Source organism: Tamandua tetradactyla, chromosome 7 (genome assembly GCF_023851605.1).
Source record: "Tamandua tetradactyla isolate mTamTet1 chromosome 7, mTamTet1.pri, whole genome shotgun sequence".
NCBI lineage: Eukaryota > Metazoa > Chordata > Mammalia > Pilosa > Myrmecophagidae > Tamandua > Tamandua tetradactyla.
In genome coordinates this window covers 111,413,868-111,434,290 of record NC_135333.1, presented here as the reverse complement: position 1 = coordinate 111,434,290, position 20,423 = coordinate 111,413,868, and the positions used below count along the sequence as shown (strand labels likewise).

At 38.6% G+C, this 20,423-nt stretch overlaps 1 protein-coding gene across 4 annotated transcripts in view; it reads left to right on the top strand.

Annotated features, from left to right (window-relative positions):
* Positions 1-20,423, top strand: part of FAM186A (family with sequence similarity 186 member A) — a 127,242-nt gene that overhangs the window by 36,506 nt on the left and 70,313 nt on the right. For 2 of the 4 annotated variants that reach the window (XM_077170864.1, XM_077170865.1), the window contains exon 3: positions 143-313. The exons of 1 other annotated variant lie outside the window; for it this stretch is intronic. In XM_077170864.1, the coding sequence (XP_077026979.1) occupies positions 143-313 (171 nt within the window). Of the gene's footprint in view, positions 1-142; positions 314-20,423 lie in introns of those variants that run through there. One more of the 4 variants, XM_077170867.1, reaches the window with a different exon arrangement.

Sequence of the window (20,423 nt, the reverse complement as noted above, 5' to 3'; positions counted from 1 at the left end):
TTTAATTTCTTCATAGAGAAAAGCCTCAGAATAGTAATAAGTACAAGATAACCATATTCTCCAGTTCTGTTATACCAAGTAGTTAGCCAACATGGTCATGATTATTTATTTTTCTGCTCAAAAATATTTTATTCTCTTCAAGATGCCATTTTGTCTGAGATGACTACAATGGATGTTAATGAATACCACCACTGGATAGTACAAATGGAGATATTACCAGAGACGTTCAAAGCTATTGAAAGCAATGTCAAGATGCTGATTAAAATTAGTACAGCATTGTTTGAAGAAAAGAAGAAGCAAAGGAAAAAACTAAGTAAGGGTGCTTTAAAACATTGGAAATAGAATGATTTTTTTTAAAAGGAAAAGTTTAATTTTTAAAAGAACAGCTTTATTAAGATACAATTTATACACTATAAAATCTACCTATGGTAAGTCTACAATTCAGTGAGTTTTAGTAACTTTTTATAGAGTTGTTCAACAATCACCATAATGCAGTTTTAGAACATTTCCATTATTCCAGAAAGATACCTTATGCCCCATTTTCAGTCAACACTTTTTCCAAACCCAAGCCTCAGGAAGCCACTAATCTATTTTGTCTCAATATGTTTAACTTTTCTAATATTTCATATATATGGAAGTCTATGATATATGGTCTTTTATGTCTGGTTTCTTTCAATTAGAGTAATATTTTTGAGGTTCATCTATGTCAGAGAATGTATCAGCTGTTTGTTCCTTTGTATTGCTGAACAGCATATCATTGTTTGGATATACCACATTGTGTTTATCCATTCATCAGCTGATGCACATTTGGACTATTTCCACTTTTTGACCCTTGTGACTAATGCAGACAGCAGTCTTTGTATGAATATCATTTTCATTTCTCTTGAACAGATGCTTAGGAGTAGAATTACTAGGTCATATGGTAAATTTATGTTGAACTTTTTTTTAATAAACTTTTTTATTGTGAAAGATAACATATATACAAAAAAGCAATACATTTCCAAGTACATTTTAACAAATAGTTATAGAACAAATTTTAAAGTTTGGTATGGGTTACAGTTCCATTATTTTTAGTTTTTTCTTCTAGCTGCTTCAAAACTCTGGAGACCAACAGAAATATCAATTATAATGATTCAGCAGTCATACTCATTTGCTAAATCTTATCTTCTCTATTGTACCCCTCCTTCTCTTTAAATAACATATATACATAAAAGCAATAAATTTCAAATTAAATCACAAAAATTAGTTGTAGAGCAGATTTCAAAGTTTGGTATGGGTTATAATTCCGCAATTTTAGATTTTTATTTCTAGCTGCTCTAAGGTACTGGAGACTAAAAGAAATATCAGTATAACGATTCAGGACTCAAACTAGTTTGTTAAACCCAACCTTCTCTGTAAAACTCCACCATCACCTTTGATCTTTCTCCCACTCTTTAGGGATATTTGGGCTATGCCCATTCTAATGCTTTCATGTTGGAAGGGGCTGTCGATAATATAGGCTGGGGGATGGAACTAGTTGATGTTCTAGAAGGGCTGGCCGCTCTGCATTTCAGGACTCATCAGGTCTGGAAACACATCTTGGAAGTTGTAGGTTTCTGGAAAGTTACCTGAGTGCATAGAATCTTTTTGGAATCTTATATAATGCCCTAAGTATTGTTTGGGATTTGGCAAGTTATGATGGGTAGCAATGTGTAACTGAAGCATGCATGAGTGACCTAAAATATAGCCACTTGACTCTATTTGAACTCTTTTGAGCACTGATACCTTATTTGTTACACCTCTTTACCCCCTTCTGGCCAGGATGGCATTGTTGATTCCACAGTGCCAGGGCCAAGCTCATCCCTGGGTATCATCTCCCATGCCACTAGGGAGACCTTCATCCCTGGATGTCATGTCTCATGTAGAGGGGAGGGCAATGGTTTCACTTGCAGAGTTGAGCTTAGAGAGAGAAAGAGGCCTCATATGAGCAACAAAAGAGATGACTCAGGCATAACTGTAGGTAGGCTAAGCTTCTCCGCAACATACATAAGATTCACAAGAAAAGCCTCAAGATCAAGGGCTTGGCCTATTGACCTGGGTGTCCCAAATGTTTGGCACAGTGTCCAGGGTTTCCCTAGCGGTAAAGTTTAATAATTCCATATTTTTTCTCCCATCCCTCAAGGGACATTGCCAATACTTTTTGATTACCTGCTTAATATACTCTGGGATGTATGCAGGCACTACATTAAGCTATACAGGATTAAAGGCTCATTCTTATGATGGGTTCCCTGTGTTTGGATTCTTTAAAGTTTATATCCAGACAGATTGGGTTAGATTATGTGCTACCAAAAACCTAGGTTCTGGACATAATAAAACTACTTTCCTTTGGTCTCAAAGAGTAGGTGAAGTTCTCAAACACAGGCAATGTCTTCCTTACCCCTGTATTCTGATTTACCTTAATCCCAACCTGATTAGCTTTATTCTTATCTCTAAATACCAGGTTATCCATATATAAAACAGCCCCTCAAAATCCAGAAATAACAGTTATCACTCTGGACTAGATGTGACTGCTAAGAGAGCTTAAAATCTAGGCTCCAGTTTTCTTATAATTGTTTTCTATATGAGATCATACAATATTTGCTTTTTTGTTTCTGACTGATTTTTCCTCACCAAATGTCCCACGGGTTCATTCACATAGCTGTATGTCTCACAACTTCATTCCTTTTTGTAGCAGCACCATTTTTCATCATATGTTTACACCATCATTCACCAATCTACTTCTCAGTCAGTGCATCTTTCAGCCACCTCCATCTACTGGGACTCATGTATAATGTCCAGAGTCGACAGTCCATCAACACTCTCAATTTTAGATAATTTCATTGTTCCCAAGAGAAAGATAGCCAATAAACACACCTTTACCAAATAGAAAATTGTCCCTAAATCTTGTCCCTTCCCCCATTATATACCCCTGATATTGCTGCAGTACTGTTGATGTTTTCCAGTTAAACATAGTCCATAGCATGCAATATCATTTTCCCCCTATACCCCGAAATTATATACTCTTTGTGCAAGATTCTTACCTTTGCAGTAGTTCATGCAATAACTTATTTATATTTATAGTGTTAGTTGGTGGGACACATGAGTCTACACAACCCCTTTCAATCATGTTCACCTTTGTTCTAGTTTGCTAGCTGCCAGAATGCAACACACCAGAGATGGATTGGCTTTTAATAAAAGGGGATTTATTTAGTTAACCTATAGTTCTTCAGAGGAAAGGCAGCTAACTTTCAACTGAGGTTCTTTCTTATGTAGGAAGGCCCAGGGTGATCTCTGCTGGCCTTCCCTCCAGGCCTTTGGGTTCCAACAACTTTCCCCAGGGTGATTTCTTTCTGCATCTCCAAGGGCCTGGGTGATGAGATGAGGAATGCCGAGTTGCTTGGGCTGTGCTACATTGAGCTCTCTCATTTAAGCACCAGTCAATTAAATTAAACATCATTTATTGCATCAGGCATGCCTCCTAGCCAACTGCAGATGTAATCAGCAACAGATGAGGTTCACGTACCATTGGCTCATGTTGTGGAACAACAGAACTACGCACCTTCACCTGGCCAAGTTGACACCTGAACCTAACTACCACAACCTTCAGTATGGTGATATAACTTATAGACCCACTAGTGAACTGCCTTCATTTCTATCTATTCCATTACAATTAAGTTCAACCTCATTAGCTAACTTTTCACCCATCTCAAGCTTCTGTATATCTCTAGGACCCCTATCTTCTTTATTATAAGCTTCTAATTTTACCTTTACCATAGTCATAAAAGCTAGATCAAACAGTTTCTATCCTTTGTGTTTCTATCCTTATTTCACTCAACATTATGTCCTTAAGACTTAACTATCTTGTCGTATGGTTCAGGACATCATTTCATCTTACTGCTGCATAATATTCCATCGTATTTATATACCACATTTTGTTAATCTGTTTGCTGATGGGCACTTGGGTTGTTTCCATCTGTTGGTGTTTGTGAATAGTGTTGCTGTGAACATTGGTGTGCAAATGTGTGTCACTGCTTTCAGCTCTTCTGGGTATAAACCGAGTAGTGGTATTGTCGGATCATAGGGCAACTCGATATTTAGTTCTCTGAGGAACCACCAGACTGTCTTCCATAGTGACTGTACCATTATACATTCCCATCAGCAGTGCATAAGTGTCCCAGTTTCTCCACTTCTCTAACATTTGTAGTTTCCAGTTTCTTTAATAGCTGCCATTCTTATAGGTATAAGATGGTATCTTATTGCAGTCTTGATCTGCATGTCCCTTACAGCTAATGAGAATACTATCTCTTCATGTGCTTTTTAGCCATCTGTATTTGCTTTTCAGAAAAATGTCTATTCATATCTTTAGCCCATTTATAATTTGGTTGTTTATTCTTTTGTTGGTGAGTTGTATGGTTTCTTTATATATACATGATATCAAACTTTTATCAGATATATGATATCCAGATATTTTCTCCCATTCAGCTAACTGCCTCTTAACCGTTTTGACAGTCTTTTGAGGCACAAAAGCACTGGATGTTGAGGAGTTCCCACTGATCTAGTTTTTGTCGTTGCTTGTGCTTTGGGTGTAAAGTTCAGGAAGCCACCTCCTATTAGTAGGTCTTGAAGATGTTTCTCTACATTTTCTTCTAGGAGCTTTATGGTACCGGTTCTTATATTCAGGTGTTTGATTAATTTTGAGTTAATTTTTATATAACATGTAAGATAAGGGTCCTCTTTGATTCTTTTGGCTATTGATATCCAGTTCTCCCATGCCTATTTATTGAAAAGACTATTTTGTCCCAGTTCAGTGGATTTGGGGGCCTCGTTGAAGATCAATTGATCATAGATTTGGTGGTCTGTTTCTGTGCTCTCAATTTGAATCCATTGGTCAGTACTTCTATCTCTGTATCAGTACCATGCATTTTGACCACTGTGGCTTTATAATAAATTTAAAAATCAGGAAATGTTAATCCTTCCACTTTGTTCTTCTTTTTTTAAAGATGCTTTTAGCTATTCGGGACCTCTTTCCCTTCCGGATGAAGTTGGTAACTAGCTTTTCCAAGTTTTCAAAGTAGGTTGTTGGAATTTTGATTGGTACTGTGTTGAATCTGTAGACCAATTTGGGTAGAATTTACATCTTAACTATATTTAACTTCCCTATCCACGAGCATGGAATGTCTTTCTACCTATTTAGAGCTACCTAGATTTCTTTTAGCAATATTATGTAATCTTCTGTGTATGAGTACTTTACATCCCTAGTTAAATTCATTCCTAAGTATTTGATTCTTTTAGTTGCTATTTTGAATGGAATTTTCTCCTTAATTGACTACTCAGTTAGGTCATTGCTTGTGTATAGAAACATTGTGGAACAATGATTTTTGCACATTAATTTTATAACCTGCCATCTTGCTGAATTTGTTTATTAGTTCAAGTAACTTTATTGTAGATTTCTCAGGATTTTCCAAGTGTAGTATCATGTCATATGCAAATAATGAAAGTTTTACTTCTTCCTTTCCAATTTGGATGCCTTTTAATTCTTTTTCCTGCCTGATTGCTATCACTAGAACTTCTAGCACAATGTTGAACAATAATGGTGACAGAGGGCATCCTTGTCTCATTCCCAGTCTTAGAGGGAAAACTTTCAGCCTCTCTCCATTGAGTATGATGCTAGTTATGGGTTATGGGTTTCCATATATACCTTATATCATGTTGAGGAAGTTGCCATTGATTCCTACCTTTTGAAGTGTTTTTTTATCAGAAAGGGATGTTGATTTTGTCAAATGCTTTTCAGCATCAATCGAAATGATCAAATGATTTTTCCCTTTCGATTTGTTAGTGTGCTGAATTACATTAACTGATTTTCTTGTGTTGACTTGGTCATGGTGTATAATTCTTTTTGCTTTTGGATTCAATTTGCTAATATTTTGTTGAGAATTTGTGCATCTGTGTTCATTAGGGAGATTGGTCTGTAGTTTTCCGGTATTAAAGTGGTGTTAGCTTCATAAAATGAGTTAGGTAGTGTTCCTCTTTCCTCAGTTTTTTTGAAAAGTTTGAGCAGGATTGGTGTTAGTTCTTTTTGGAATGTTTGATAAAATTCCCCTGTGAAGCCACTGGTCCTGGGGTTTTCTTTATAGGAAGATTTTGATGACTGATTGAATCTCTTAACTTGTGATTGGTTGTTGAGATCTATTTCTTTGTGAGTCAGTGTAGCTTGTTCGTGTGTTTCCAGGAATTTATTTATCCAGTTCATCTAAATTGTCTAGTTTGTTGGCATATAGTTGTTCATAATATCCTCTTATGACTTTTTTATTTCTTCAGGATCTGCGGTAATGACCCCTCCCCCTCATTTCTGATTTTGTTTATTTGCATCTTCTCTCTTTTTATCTTTGTCAGCCTTGCTAGTGGCCCATCAATTTCATTGATTTTCTCAAAGAACCAACTTTTGGTTTTATTGATCCTTTCTATTGTTCTTTTGTTCTCCCATTCATTTAACTCTGCTTTAATCTTTGTTATTTCTCTTCTTCTATTTGCTTTGGCATTAGTTTGCTGTTCTTTTTCAAGTTCTTCCAGGTGATTTTTCGATTTTTGCTCTTTGTTCTTTTTTAATACAGGCATTTAGGGCAATAAATTTCCCTCTCAGCACAACCTTTACCATATCCCATAAGTTCTGGTATGTTGTATTCTCATTTTCATTTGTTTCTAGATAACTACTGATTTTTCTAGCAATTTCTTCTTTGACTCACTGGTTGTTTGAGTGTGTTATTTAATCTCCATATATTTGTGAAAGTTCTCATTCTTTGGTGGTTGTTGATTTTCAACTTTATTCCATTGTGATTAGAGAAAGTGCTTTGAATAATTTCAATGTTTTTAAATTTATAAAGACCTGTTTTGTGCCCCAGCATATGATCTATCCTGGAGAATATTCCATTAGCACTAGAGAAGAATGTATATCCTGGTATTCGGGGGTGTTCATTTATCAAATTGTTTAAGTTCTCTATTTCCTTGTTGAGCTCTGTCTGGTTGTTCTGTCTGTGGAGGAGAGTGATGTATGAAGTCTCCACTATTATTGTTGAAACGCCACTCTTTTGCCAATGTCTATCTCATGTACTTTGGAGCTACTTGACTGGGAGCAGAGACATTTATGATTGTTATTTCTTCTTGGTTGATTGTCTCTTTTACTAATATATAGCATCCTTCTTTGTCTCTTTTGATGTCTTTACATTTAAAGTCTATTTTGTCTTATATTAGTATAGCGTCTCCTGCTTTCTTTTGTTTACAGCTTGTGTGGAACATCTTTTTCCATCCTTTCACTTTCAATCTATTTGTATCCTTGTGTCTAAAATGAGTCTCTTGTAAGCAGCATATAGCTGGATTATATTTTTTAATTCAGCCTGCCAATCTGTATCTTTTAATTGATAAATTTAGTCCATTAACATGCAAAGTTAGTACTGTAAAGGCATTTCTTGAATTCACCATCTTATCCTTTGGATTTTATTTGTCAGATCTATATATTCTTTTCCCTCTTTCTCTTTTTATCCTTTAGGTTGCCTTTACTGGTACTCTTCAATTCTGTGCCATCCTACAGATCTCTCTCTCTTTAGTCTCTTTTTTTCAGCTGGCAGAACTCCCTTTAGTATTTCTTGTAGAGCCAGTCTCTTATTGACATATTCTCTCAGCCTTTGGTTGTCTGTGAAAATTTTAAACTCTCCCTCACTTTTTTTTTTCTTTGCATGGGCAGGCACCGGGAATCAAACCCAGGTCTCCAGCCCAGCAGGCGATAACTCTGCCACTGAGCCACCATTGCCCGCCCTCTCCCTCAGTTTTGAAGGACAGTTTGACTGGGTATAGAATTCTTGGCTGGAAGTCTTTCTCTTTTAGGATCTTAAAAATATCACAGCACTGACTTCTCACCTCCATAGTGCCAGCTGAGTAGTCCAAATTCAGTATTATGTGGTTTCCCTTGTATGTAATAGATTGTTTTTCTCTTGCTGCTTGCAGAATTTTCTGCTTCTCTTCGACATTTGACATACTGATAGTATGTGTCTTGGGGAAGGCCTATTTGGATTTATTCTATTTAGAGTTTATTGGGCTTCTGTGATTTGAATATAATGTCTTTTATAAAGGTTGGGAAGTTTTCTCCCATTATATCCTTCACTAATCTTCTTTTGTCCTTCTGGGTCACCAGTGATTCTTATAATTGTGTGCTTTGCTTTGTCTATCATTTCCCTGAGATCTAATTCAAATTTTTCTATCTTTTTTTGTCATTTGCTTATGTGTTCAAAATCAGTTGTCCTGTCCTCTAGTTCACTTATTCTTTCTTCTGCTTCTTCAAATCTGCTGTTGTATGTATCCAGGATTTTTTTTTTTTGTCTACAGTATCTTCAGTCTCTGTGATGTCTGGTATTTTTCTATTTGTTCTTTCAAATTCCTCTTTATGCTCTTCTAGTGTCTTCTTTTTTTTTTTTCAGAATCAACAATTACACCTCCTGAATATATGTGACTGCTGTAAGAGCTTACAATCTAGGACCCTTTACAAGAGGCCCCGATCTGATAACCTATGCTCTAGTTCACCGGATTTTTATATTATAGTTAGTCCATATAATTGAGACATGATAATATTTGTCTTTTTGTTCCTGACATTTCATTCAACATACAGCTCTTAAGGTTCATTCACCTAATTGCATGCCTCACAACTTCATTTTTTCTTGCAGCTGCTCAGTTGTCCATTGTATATAAACTCCACAGGTCCCCCTTCCATTCCTCAGTCCTTGTACCCTTAGGTCACCTCCATCCATTGTGGATCCTGAACACTGCTGCCTTAAACACCAGTGTGCAAATGTCTATTCATCCATTCGTGTCCCCACACTCAGTTCCTCTAGGTATATACTGAGCAATGGGGTTTCAGGATCCTATGGCCACCCCACCCTTATGTTTTTTTTTAACTTTTTTTATTAATTAAAAAAAATTAACAAACAAAACATTAAGATATCATTCCATTCTACATATACAATCAGTAATTCTTAATATCTTCACATAGTTGCATATTCATCATTTCTTAGAACATTTGCATTGCTCCAGAAAAAGAAATAAAAGACAACAGAAAAAGAAATAAAACAATAACAGAGAAAAAAAAAATTATACATACAATACCCCTTACCCCTCGCTTTCATTTACCACTAGCATTTCAAACTAAATTTATTTTAACATTTGTTCCCCCTATTATTTATTTTTATTCCATATGTTCTACTCTTCTGTTGATATAGTAGCTAAAAGGAGCATCAGACATAAGGTTTTCACATTCACAGAGTCTCATTGTGAAAGCTATATCATTGTTCAATCATCATCAAGAAACATGGCTACTGGAACACAGCTCTACATTTTCAGGCAATTCCCTCCAGCCTCTCCACTACATCTTGAACAACAAGGTGATATCTACTTAATGCATAAGAATAACCTCCAGGATAACCTCTCAACTCTGTTTGGAATCTCTCAGCCATTGACGCTTAGTCTCATTTCACTCTTCCCCCTTTGGTCAAGAAGGTTCTCTCAATCCCTTGATGTTAAGTCTCAGCTCATTCTAGGGTTTTTCTCAGTCCCTTGATGCTGAGTCTCAGCTCATTCCAGGATCTCTGTCCTAAGTTGCCAGGAAGGTCCACATCCCTGGGAGTCAAGTCCCATGCAGAGAGGGGGAGGGTGGTGAGACTGCTCGTCATGTTGGCTGGAGAGAGGGGCCACATCTGAGCAACAAAAGAGACTCTCTTGGGGGTGACTCTTAGGCCTAAATTTTAAGTAGACTTGACCTATCCTTTGTGGAGTTAAGTTTCATATGAACAAACCCCAAGACTGGGGGCTCAGCCTATAGCTTTGGTTGTCCACACTGCTTGTGAGAATATCAAGAATTCAACTTGGGGAAGTTGAATTTCTCCCCACTCTCACCATTCCCCGAAGGGGGCTTGCAAATACTTTTCCAGTCACTGATCAAATCACTCTGGGATTCATCGGGGCATCACTCTGGACAAACCAACAAAATCTCATGTCCTACCTGAGATTCCAAGTACTTATGACATTCAATCAAACTATCTACATGAGTTATATTAGGAAATGCTCTAGTCAAAATATAAATTTTGTAACAAACATTGTTTGCTTTAGTCTCACACATAAGGTGACATTTTAAATTATTAATTATCATCTATTTTCAGCACTCTGCAATAATGACATTCCTTTGTTCTTCCTCATGCAAAAACATTTTTAAAATTTGTACATTGTACACTTCACTATTATTATACACTCTAGGCATTCCTAGATTATACCATCTTGATCTTTACCATCTATCTTTCTTTCTGATTTCATTTATGTCCCCAGCCCTCCTCCCTCTATCATTCTCACATGCAGCTTCATTCAGTGTTTTAACATAATTACATTATAGTTAGGTAGTATTGTGCTGTCCATTTCTGAGTTTTTATATTCAGTCCTGTTGCACAATCTGTATCCCTTCAGCTCCAATTACCCAATATCTTACCCTATTTCTATCTCCTGATGGTCTCTGTTACCAAGGAAATATTCCAAGTTTATTCACTAATGTCAGTTTTATATCAGTGAGACCATACAGTATTTGTCCTTTTGTTTCTGGCTAATCACACTCAGCATAATGTCCTTAAGGTCCATTCATGTTGTTACATACTTCATAACTTTATTCTGTCTTACAGCTGCATAATATTCCATCTTATGTAAAGGTCACAGTTTGTTTAGTCAACATTTTGGCTGTTTCCATCTCTTGGTAATTGTTAATAATGCTGCTATAAACATTGGTGTGTAAATGTCCATTTGTATCCTTGGCCTTGTGTCCTTTGAGTAGAGACAGCATATAGATGGGTCCTGTTTTTTAATCCATTCGGCCAGACTATGTCTTTTGATTGGAGAGTTTAATCCATTAACATTCAGTGTTATTACTGCACGGGTAGTAATTTCTTCTACTATTTTGCCTTCTGGATTTTATATGTCATATCTAATTTTCCTTCTTTTTACCTTTACTCATAGTCTTCTTATCTACACTCTTCTCCACACCTCTCTCTTCTGTCTTTGTATCTGTCTCTAGTGCTCCCTTTAGTATTTCTTGCAGAGCTGGTCTCTTGGTCACAAATTCTCTCAGTGATTTTTTGTCTGAAAATGTTTTGATTTCTCCCTCATTTTTGAAGGACAATTTTGCTGGATATAGAATTCTTGGTTGGCAGTTTTTCTCTTTTAATAATTTAAATGTATTATCCCACTGTCTTCTCACCTCCATGGTTTCTGCTGAGAGATCTGTGCATAGTCGTATTGGGCTTCCCTTGATATGTGATGGATTGCTTTTCTCTTGCTGCTTTCAAGATCCTCTCTTTCTCTTTGACCTCTGACATTCTGATTATTAAATGTCTTGGAGTATGTCTATTTGGATCTATTCTCTTTGGGGTACGCTGCACTTGTTGGATCTGTAATTTTAAGTCTTTCATAAGAGTTGGGAAATTTTCAGTGATAATTTCCTCCATTAGTTTTTCTCCTCCTTTTCCCTTCTCTTCTCCTTCTGGGACACCCACAACATGTATATTCGTGCGCTTCACATTGTCTTTCAATTCCCTGAGTCCCTGCTCATATTTTTCCATTTTTTCCCCTACAGTTTCCGTTTCTTGTCGGATTTCAGATGCTCCGTCCTCCAGTTTTGAAATCCTATGTTCTGTCTCTCGAAATCTACCATTGCAGGTTTCCATCGTTTTTTTCATCTCTTCTACTGTGTCTTTCATTCCCATAAGTTCTGTGATTTGTTTTTTCAGACTTTCAGTTTCTTCTTTTTGTTCTTTCCTTGCCTTCTTTATATCCTCCCTCAATTCATTAATTTGGTTTTTGATGAGGTTTTCCATGTCTGTTCGTACATTCTGAATTAATTGTTTCAGCTCCTGTATGTCATTTGAATTGTTGGTTTGTTCCTTTGACTGGGCCATATCTTCAATTTTCCTAGTGCGATTTGTTATTTTTTGCTGGCATCTAGGCATTTAATTACCTTAATTAGTTTATTCTGGAGATTGCTTTCACTTCTTTTATCTAGGGTTTTCTTGCTGGGTGAATTTGTTGTCTATCTGTTCTTTGACATTCCGTTCAGCTTTATCTGGACCTTTAGCTTAAGTTTTGTTTAACAGAGGAGAATTTTTCAGTTCTTGTTTTCTTGTTTCTTGCCCTGCTTGTGTGGTGCCTTCCCCCACACACACACTTGGGAGGGTCTACTTAGATATTATAGACCCCAGCCAGATTTTCCCAGATAAAATCAACCAAACTGGCCTCCTATCAGGAGGAAAGGGTCACCTGCGTCGGTTTTCCCTGAGGGTGAGACCCAGCAGGTTGAAAGACTTTCCTGTGAAGTCTATGGACTCTGTTTTTCTTATCCTGCCCTGTGTGTGGCACTTGTCTGACTGCAGGTCCCACCAGCATAAGATGATGCGGTACCTTTAACTTTGGCAGACTCTCCCTGCTGGGGGTGTGGTGGAGACAGAGGAGAGGTTGTAGGCTGGTTTTAATGGCTTCAAATTACCAAGCCCTGGTGTCTGAATTCCTTGATGGAGGGATTCCACCTGAGTTGGGCTTCACCCCTCCCCTGGGGAAGGCACAGGCTCCAGACAAGCCCCCAAAAGAGCTCACTTCTGCCTATGCCTGGGGCAGTGGCAGCCTGAAAAGTCCTGCCACTGTATCCAGAGGCACTCAAGCCTTTGTAGATACACAGCCACAAAAACCTCTGTTTCCTTCTCCCCCCCCCTTCTGTCAGTCCTGCCCCCTTGGCGCCAGGGCTAAAATGAGCAACCTCTGCTTTAATCAGGTTCACCTAAGGTGGGGGCCTATTTTTAGTAGTCAGAATTTGTTAATTAGTTCCACAGTTGGCGTTTGATTGTGCCCAGTCCCTGCTGCTGGTAAAGTCCTTTCCTTTTCCCTCTGGAAAGCGGCCTGTGGGGGAGGAACGCTGGCCACCGCAGCTTTGGGAACTCACGGTTTGGGGGGGTGCTCACAGCCGGTCCAGCTGATCCAGACTGGGGTATGCTGTGTGTCTGGTCACTGATGTGGCCCCAGGAGCTGTTCTGTACTGTTTCTGGTTATTTAGTAGTTGTTCTGGAGGACGAACTAAAATGCGCACATTGTTAAGCCGCCATTTTGACCCGGAACTCTTCTAGTGTCTTCTTAATCTTCTTTATGTCATTAGCCATCCCACAGATTTTATTTAGTAGAGTTATGTGAACATCTTTGATTAGTTGTTCCAAAGTCTGTGTCTCCTCCAGTGTTTTAATTTGGTCATTAGACTGGGTAGTATCTGTCTACATCTTTGTGTGGTTAGTGATCTTCTGTTGTCCTTGCTGCATGTAAATATCTTGATAGGGTTACTTTGGATGTTGATTTCCTTCAGTAGTCTAAAGCTTTGTTTTTGTGGGATGGGTGTGGAGCTGGATATGGGGCATGGGGAGGGGCATAACAGTGTGGTGACAGGTTGTGATGCAGGTATATACATGAGTTGGAGACTCTATGGTGGTGCCTGTGAGCATGGGGTGTGGGTCATGGGGTTGTGGAGGTGTGGTGCGGGTACCATGCAAGGTGCAGCTCAGGTAGGCCCTGGAGCACAGGAGCAGAGTGCAGTGTGGGGGACACGGAGGTAGGGCATGGAGGGAGGTGTATGGGGGGTGAGCAGATGTGCTGGGGCTGGCACATGGGCAGGATCTGGGTGTATGTGTGAAGTATGTGGGTCATGGGTGTCAGGGTGTGGGGTACAGGGTACAGAAGGCAGAGCACAGGGAGGTTGGGGCGTGGGTGTGTCCTTGTACAGGGAGAGGGGGCCAGGGGGGCCAGGATGCAGATGCGCAAGTGTGTAGGGAGGGAGCACAGATCACCAACATTATGGGATATGTGTCAGCGGTGGGTGATGAGAGGTGGGTGGAGCCCTGGTGCGAGTCTGTAGGTACAGGATTAGGGTTGGGTAGTGGTGCCTGCTTGTGCAGGACAGAGGCTATGTGGCATAGATGTGCATGAAAGAACCTGCCAGGTATGGGAGAAGGGCACTTGTGCCTTGGGGTGGGGTTAGGGTGTGCACATGTGTGGGGCAAGGGGTTTGGGGTGCAGGGGTCAAGAGGTCCATGCAAGGCGTGGGTGCCTGGCAGGGCTGTGCGGGTGTCGGGGTAGGGTTATAGTGTGCACGTGTGCAGAGCTCAGGAGCAGCAGGATGGGATTCTTCCTGCATGGCCTGAGGACCAGTGTGGCCCAACTGTGCAGGTCAGCACTTGCCCAGAGCTGAGGAGGCATAGTGTGAGTGATTATGTGCATGCGCACGCATCTGTGGGTTCAGATGCTGATGTGCTATGCAGAGCTCAGGGGGTGTTGGGCAGGGTCGAGGGACTCTATGGGCAGGGTGTGGCATGGGTATGAAGGTGAATGCCTGAAGTCCAGATGCAACAGGTGCATGCCTGCAGGGGCCAGAGAGGGGGAGGTGGGGGGTTATGGGCTGGCCAGGAGTATGCGAGTCTCAGGAGAGGCAGGGCGAAACTGTGCTCTTACAGGAGAGAGGTGGGTGGGGCTGGGACAGGCTTGAGCGCATGCGTGGGATGTGGGTTGCGGCGGGGACGCACGGACACACAGGAGGCGGGGTGGTTGGGTTGGGGATGCTTGGAGCATGGTGTGGGGGCGGGTGATGGGGTTCAGGTGTGTGGTGTGTGGGGGGAGTTGTGAGTCATGGGGTGGGGGCGGTGAATGTGAGAATAGCCCGTTCAAGGGAACACAGCTTGACCTACTTCCTTGTGTCGGTCTCCCTGTCTGGGTGTTCCTGTTGGGTCTGGCCTGTTTGGAAATGGAAGTGCTAGGCTGTTTGCACTAGCTGGCTGGACTCCAGTTCTATGCACCTCAATTCTTCTGCTTTTTCAACCAGGTGTGAAGACCCTCCCAGGTCACTTACACCCTGGAATCAATCTCCTGGTCTGTTTTTGGTCACTTCTCTAGTTGTTCTTTGGAGCAGGGATGAACTTGACCTTTCCTTTTCTCCCATCTTCCCAGAACTTATGTTGAACTTTTTTAGAAATTTTCAAACTTTGGTGACTGCACCACTGTACATTCCCACCAGCAATCTAAGAGGGTTCCAGTTTCTCCACATCCTTAACAACACTTGTTATTGTCTGTCTTTTCTATTATAACCATTCTAGTATGTGTGAAGTGGTATCTCATTGGGGTTTAAATTGGCATTTTCCACATGTTTAATGATCTTGAGAATCTTTTTCATGTATTTATTAGCCATTCTTATATCATCTTTGGTGAACTGTCTATTCAGATGCTTGCCCTCACCCCTTTTGAGTTTTAAGGAGTTCTTCATATATTGTAGATATAAATCCCTTATTGGAAAAGTGATTTGCAAATTATTTTCTCCTAGTCTGTTGCTTGTCTTTTCATTTTCCTAGTGATGTCTTTGAAGCTCTGTGTTAAATTTTGATGCTATCCAATCAATTTGTCAGTTTTTTTCTTTAGCGGATCATGGTTTTAATGTTGTACTAAGAACTTGTACCAGAGAAGCAGAACCAGTAGATTATGTTATTGATATTACACACATATATATATATATTACATATATATATAGTATATATGGATTTATTACAGAGAATTGGCTTATGCAAGTATGAGGTCTGGTTAAGCAATCTCTGTGAGACTGTGCCTCTGTCTAAAATTGGAGCTTGAGGTCCACAGGGCAGGAAGTCAGGAAGGGAATATCACAAGCAGGCTGTAACCCTACCAACGTAGACAGAAATCAGTGTCTGTTTTTATTGTCTCTGTCCTTGGTGATCAGGGTATCTTGCAGAAACTTGGACCTTTTGTCACAAAGCTAAATACATACACCAGGCCCAGGAGTCAAAACTTTAGGAGAATAAATGATAGAGCAATGGCAGCCCTAGATACTGCTACATGCCAAGAAGTAACCCAGCAGGTCAGCAACAACATGTGTCAGCCACAAATGGCTTCTTCCTTCCTTTCACCTTGCAAGATCTTTCAAAAATCCCCCCATGTAGTCCATCCTAACATGAAACATACAAGAAAGAGGATTCTGGAAAATATAGTTCCAAGTTCAGTGTAGCCAAGTTGACACATTACAAAGTAATCAACGTTTTGTCTAAAAGGTCATAAGGATTTTCTCCTGTTATTTTCTTCTAAAAGCTTTATAGTTTTTATCTTAATTTAGGCCTATGAACTATTCTGAGTTAATTTTTATGTGAATGGTGTGAGGTGAGGGCATAAAATATTCTTTTTGCATGAGATTCTCCAGTGATCTCAACACCATTCATTGAAAAGACTATTCTTTCCCTATTAAATTACCTTAACAACTTTGTCAAAATCAATTGGCTATAAACATAATGGTTTAATTCTGGACTTTCAATTTTGTTCCATTGATTTATATATATTTCTACCTTTATGCCAGCATCACATTATCTTGATTACTTTAGCTCTATAATAAGTTTTGAAATCAGGAAACTTTCCTGTATGTCTTCCAACTTTGTTCTTCTTTTTCAAGATTATTTTGGCTATTCCTCTGCATTTCCATATGTATTTTAGAATCACTCTGTCAGTTTCTATTTTTTAAAAAAGAGAGCTGAAATTTTGATAGGGATTGCAATTAGATAAATTGGGGGAGAAATGCCATTAAACAATATTGAGTCTACCAATCCATGAACGTGGAATGCCTCTCCATTTATTTAGATTTTTTAGTTTCTCTCAGTTTTGTAATTTTTAGCATAGAATTCTTGCACATCTTTTCTTAATTTTATTCTTAAGTATTTCATTCTTTTTTAGGCCATTGTGACTGGAATTGTTCTGTTAATTTCATTTTGAAATGCTCATTGCTAATATATAAATACAATTGAATTTTATATATTGATCTTTTATCATGTGGACTTGCTGAATTCATCTGTTAGCTCTAGTAGTGTGTGTGTGTGTGTGTGTGTGTGTGTGTGTATTCCAAAGGATTTTCTACAGAGAGAATCATGCCACCTGTGAATAAAGACAGTTTTAGTTCTTCCTCTCCAATCTAGATGCCTTTTTTTTTCTTGCCTAATTGCTTTGCTAGAAGCACCAGTACGATATTCATTGAAAGTGACCAAAACAGACATGCTTCCTTGTTGGCAGTCTTAGGGGAAAGTATTCAGTCTTTCATCATTAAGTGTAATGTTAGTTGTGAGGTTTTCGTAGTTACACTAAAACAGACATGCTTCTTTGTTGGCAGTCTTAGGGGAAAGTATTCAGTCTTTCCTCATTAAGTGTAATGTTAGTTGTGAGGTTTTCATAGTTACACTTTATCAGGTTGAAGAAGTTCCCTTCTATTCTTAGTTTGCCGAAAGTTTTTATGATGAATGGGTGTTGGATTTTGTCAAATGTATTTTTGGCATATATTGAGATGATCATGTGGTTTTTGTCCTTTCTTCTATTAATATGGTATATTACCATATGATTTTTAGTTATTAAGCCTGACCCTTGCAATCCTGGGGAAAATGCCACTTGGTTATGGCATATAATCCCTTTATATATTTCTAGATTTTGTTAAAATTTTGTTGAGGATCTTTGTATTTCTATTCATGAGGGATATTGGTCCATAGTTTTCTTTTCTTGTAATGTCTTTGTCTGGCTTTGGTATGAGGATAAGACTGGCCTCATAGAAGGAGTTGAACAGTATTCCTTTATCCACTATTACATTAAATATTCTTGAATAGTTGATATTTCTCCTCATGTTGGATAGAATTCACCATAAAACCATCTGGGTCTGGGCTTTTCTTTGTCATAAGCCATTTAATTAGTAATTCAATTTCTTTATTTGTTATAGATCTATTCAGATTTTCTATTTCTTCTTGAGTTATTCTGGTAATTTGTATCTTTCTAGGAATATGTCTATTTCACCAGTAGTTTGATGTGTTAGCATTAAGTTGTTCAGAGTATTCTCTTACATCCTGTTAATGTGTAAAGATGGTAATATCATGTCTTTCATTCCTGAATTAAGTAATTTGTATCTTCTCTCTTTTCTCTTTGGTTAATCTAGCTAAAAGTTTGTCAATTTCTTGATTTTTCCAAAGAACTAATATTAGGTTTCATTGATATTTTTCTGTTTTCTTTTTTATTGATTTCTGTCCTAATCTTTATTATTTCCTTCCTCTTTCTAGCTTTGGGTTTAGTTTGTTCTTGTTCACCTGCTGAGATGGCTTAGAGAGAGAGCCCACTTCTGAGCAACAAAAGAGGTTCTCTGGGCTGACTCTTAGGCATAATTATCAGTAGGCTTAGCTTCTCCTTTTCAGGAGTAAGTTTCATAGGGCAAGCCCCAAGAACAAGGGCTGAGTCTATTGAATTGGTTGTCCCTACTGTTTGCAGGAATATCAGGAATTCCTCAGATGGGGAAGTTGAGTATTTACACCTTTCTCCCTAGTCCCCCAAAGGGATTTTGCAAATACTTTTTTATTTGCTGCCCAAATTACTCTGGGATGTGTTGGGGCATCACACTAACCTGTACAAACCAACAAGATGTTACATCCTATTCATGTGTGCTGATTTGAAAGGATCATGTACCCTAGAAAAGTCATGTTTTAATCACGATCTAATCTTCTGGGAGCAACCATTTCTTTTAATCCTTATTCAAGAATGTAGGTTGGAATCTTTTCAAAAGGTTATCTCCATGGAGATGTGATTCATCCAATTGTGGTATTAACCTTAGATAAGAGGGAGATATCACTCCACCCATTCCAGGTGGGTCTTGATTACTTTACTGGAATCCTTTAAAAGAGAAAATATTTGGGAGAGAAGGACAGAGCCATGAGAGAACCATGAGGAACACAAGAGCTCACGCAGCCAGAGACCTTTGGAGATGAAGAAGGAAAATGCCCAGGGGAAGCTTCATGAAACAAGAAGCCTGGAGAGAAAGCTAGCAGACTTCACCATGTTCACCATGTTCACCATGTGCCTTTCCAGTTGATAGAGAAACCCTGAACTTCACTGGCCTTTCTTGAATTAAGATAACCTCTTGCTGGTGCCTTAATTTGGACATTTTTATAGACTTATTTTAATTAGGAAATTTTCACAGCTTTAGAACTATAAACTTGCAACTCAGTAAATTCCCCTTTTAAAAATTGTTCTGTTTCTGGTATATTATATATTTCAGCAGCTAGCAAACAACATGTAACTATGGTGCTACCCAAAATATAAGTTTTGCACCAAATAAACATCTCTTCCTTTGGTAACACCCAGAAGTTGAAGTTTTAAAACATAGATCCTTTACCCTGTATTCTGATTTACCTCAACCTTATCCAGATCAGCTACATTGATATCTAATCAAAGTCTGATTAATATTTCAACTCTTAAGCAGTTGCTGTATGGGATAATGCTGACTTTCATAGCTTCAGAGCTCTAACTCTGAGTTTTAAGTTTCACATAAATACCTGAAGTTTCAGGGAACAACCAGATTATACATAAATAGCTCAGTATCTCAGAATTTAGAAATAACAGTTACAACTCTGGAATAGATGTAACTACTGTAAGAGCTTACAATCTAGGAATCTTTACAATAGGCCCCAATCTGATAACCCATGCTGTAGACTTCAATTCTCCAAGGCCATATATTATAGTTAGTTCATATGAGTGAGGTATGATAATATATGACTTTTTGTTTCCAACATTTCATTCAACATACTGTCCTCAAGGTTCGTTCACCTAGTTGCAGTCTCATAACTTCATTCCTTCTTGCAGCTTCTCAGTACTCCATTGTATGTTATACAGCACAGTTGCCCCTTCCATTCCTCAGTCATTGTACCCTTAGGCCACTTTCATCCATTGCAAATCACAAGTACTGCTGCCATAAACACTAGTATGCAAATGTCCATTTATTCCTCATTCTCATATCTCCAGGTATATACCTAGCAATGATGTTGTAGGATCATATGGCAACTCCATCCCTAAGCCTCCTGTGAAACCATGGCAGAGCTGCACCTCTCAACTTCCCTACAACAATGAATAGTTACATCTCTTTCTCAACATTTTCTTCAGTACTTATTTCTCTGTTTGTTTTTAAAGAGTTTTATTCACATATAATATGATCCAACCTAAGTAAAAAATCTGTGGTTCCTGCTATAATCACATAGCCATGCCTTCACCACCACAACCTATATAAAGACATTTCCTTTTCTGCTGCAAAGAACCCCATACTGCTCACACACATTCCCCACTCATTGACATTTAGTTTTAGCATAATGCTTTTGTTACAGTCAGTGGAGGCATATTACAATGTTACTGTTGACTATAGACCCTAGCTTGCATTGATTGTATTTTTTCCTGTATACACCATCCCATTTTCAACACCTTGCAGTGTTGACATTCATTTGTTCTCCCTCATG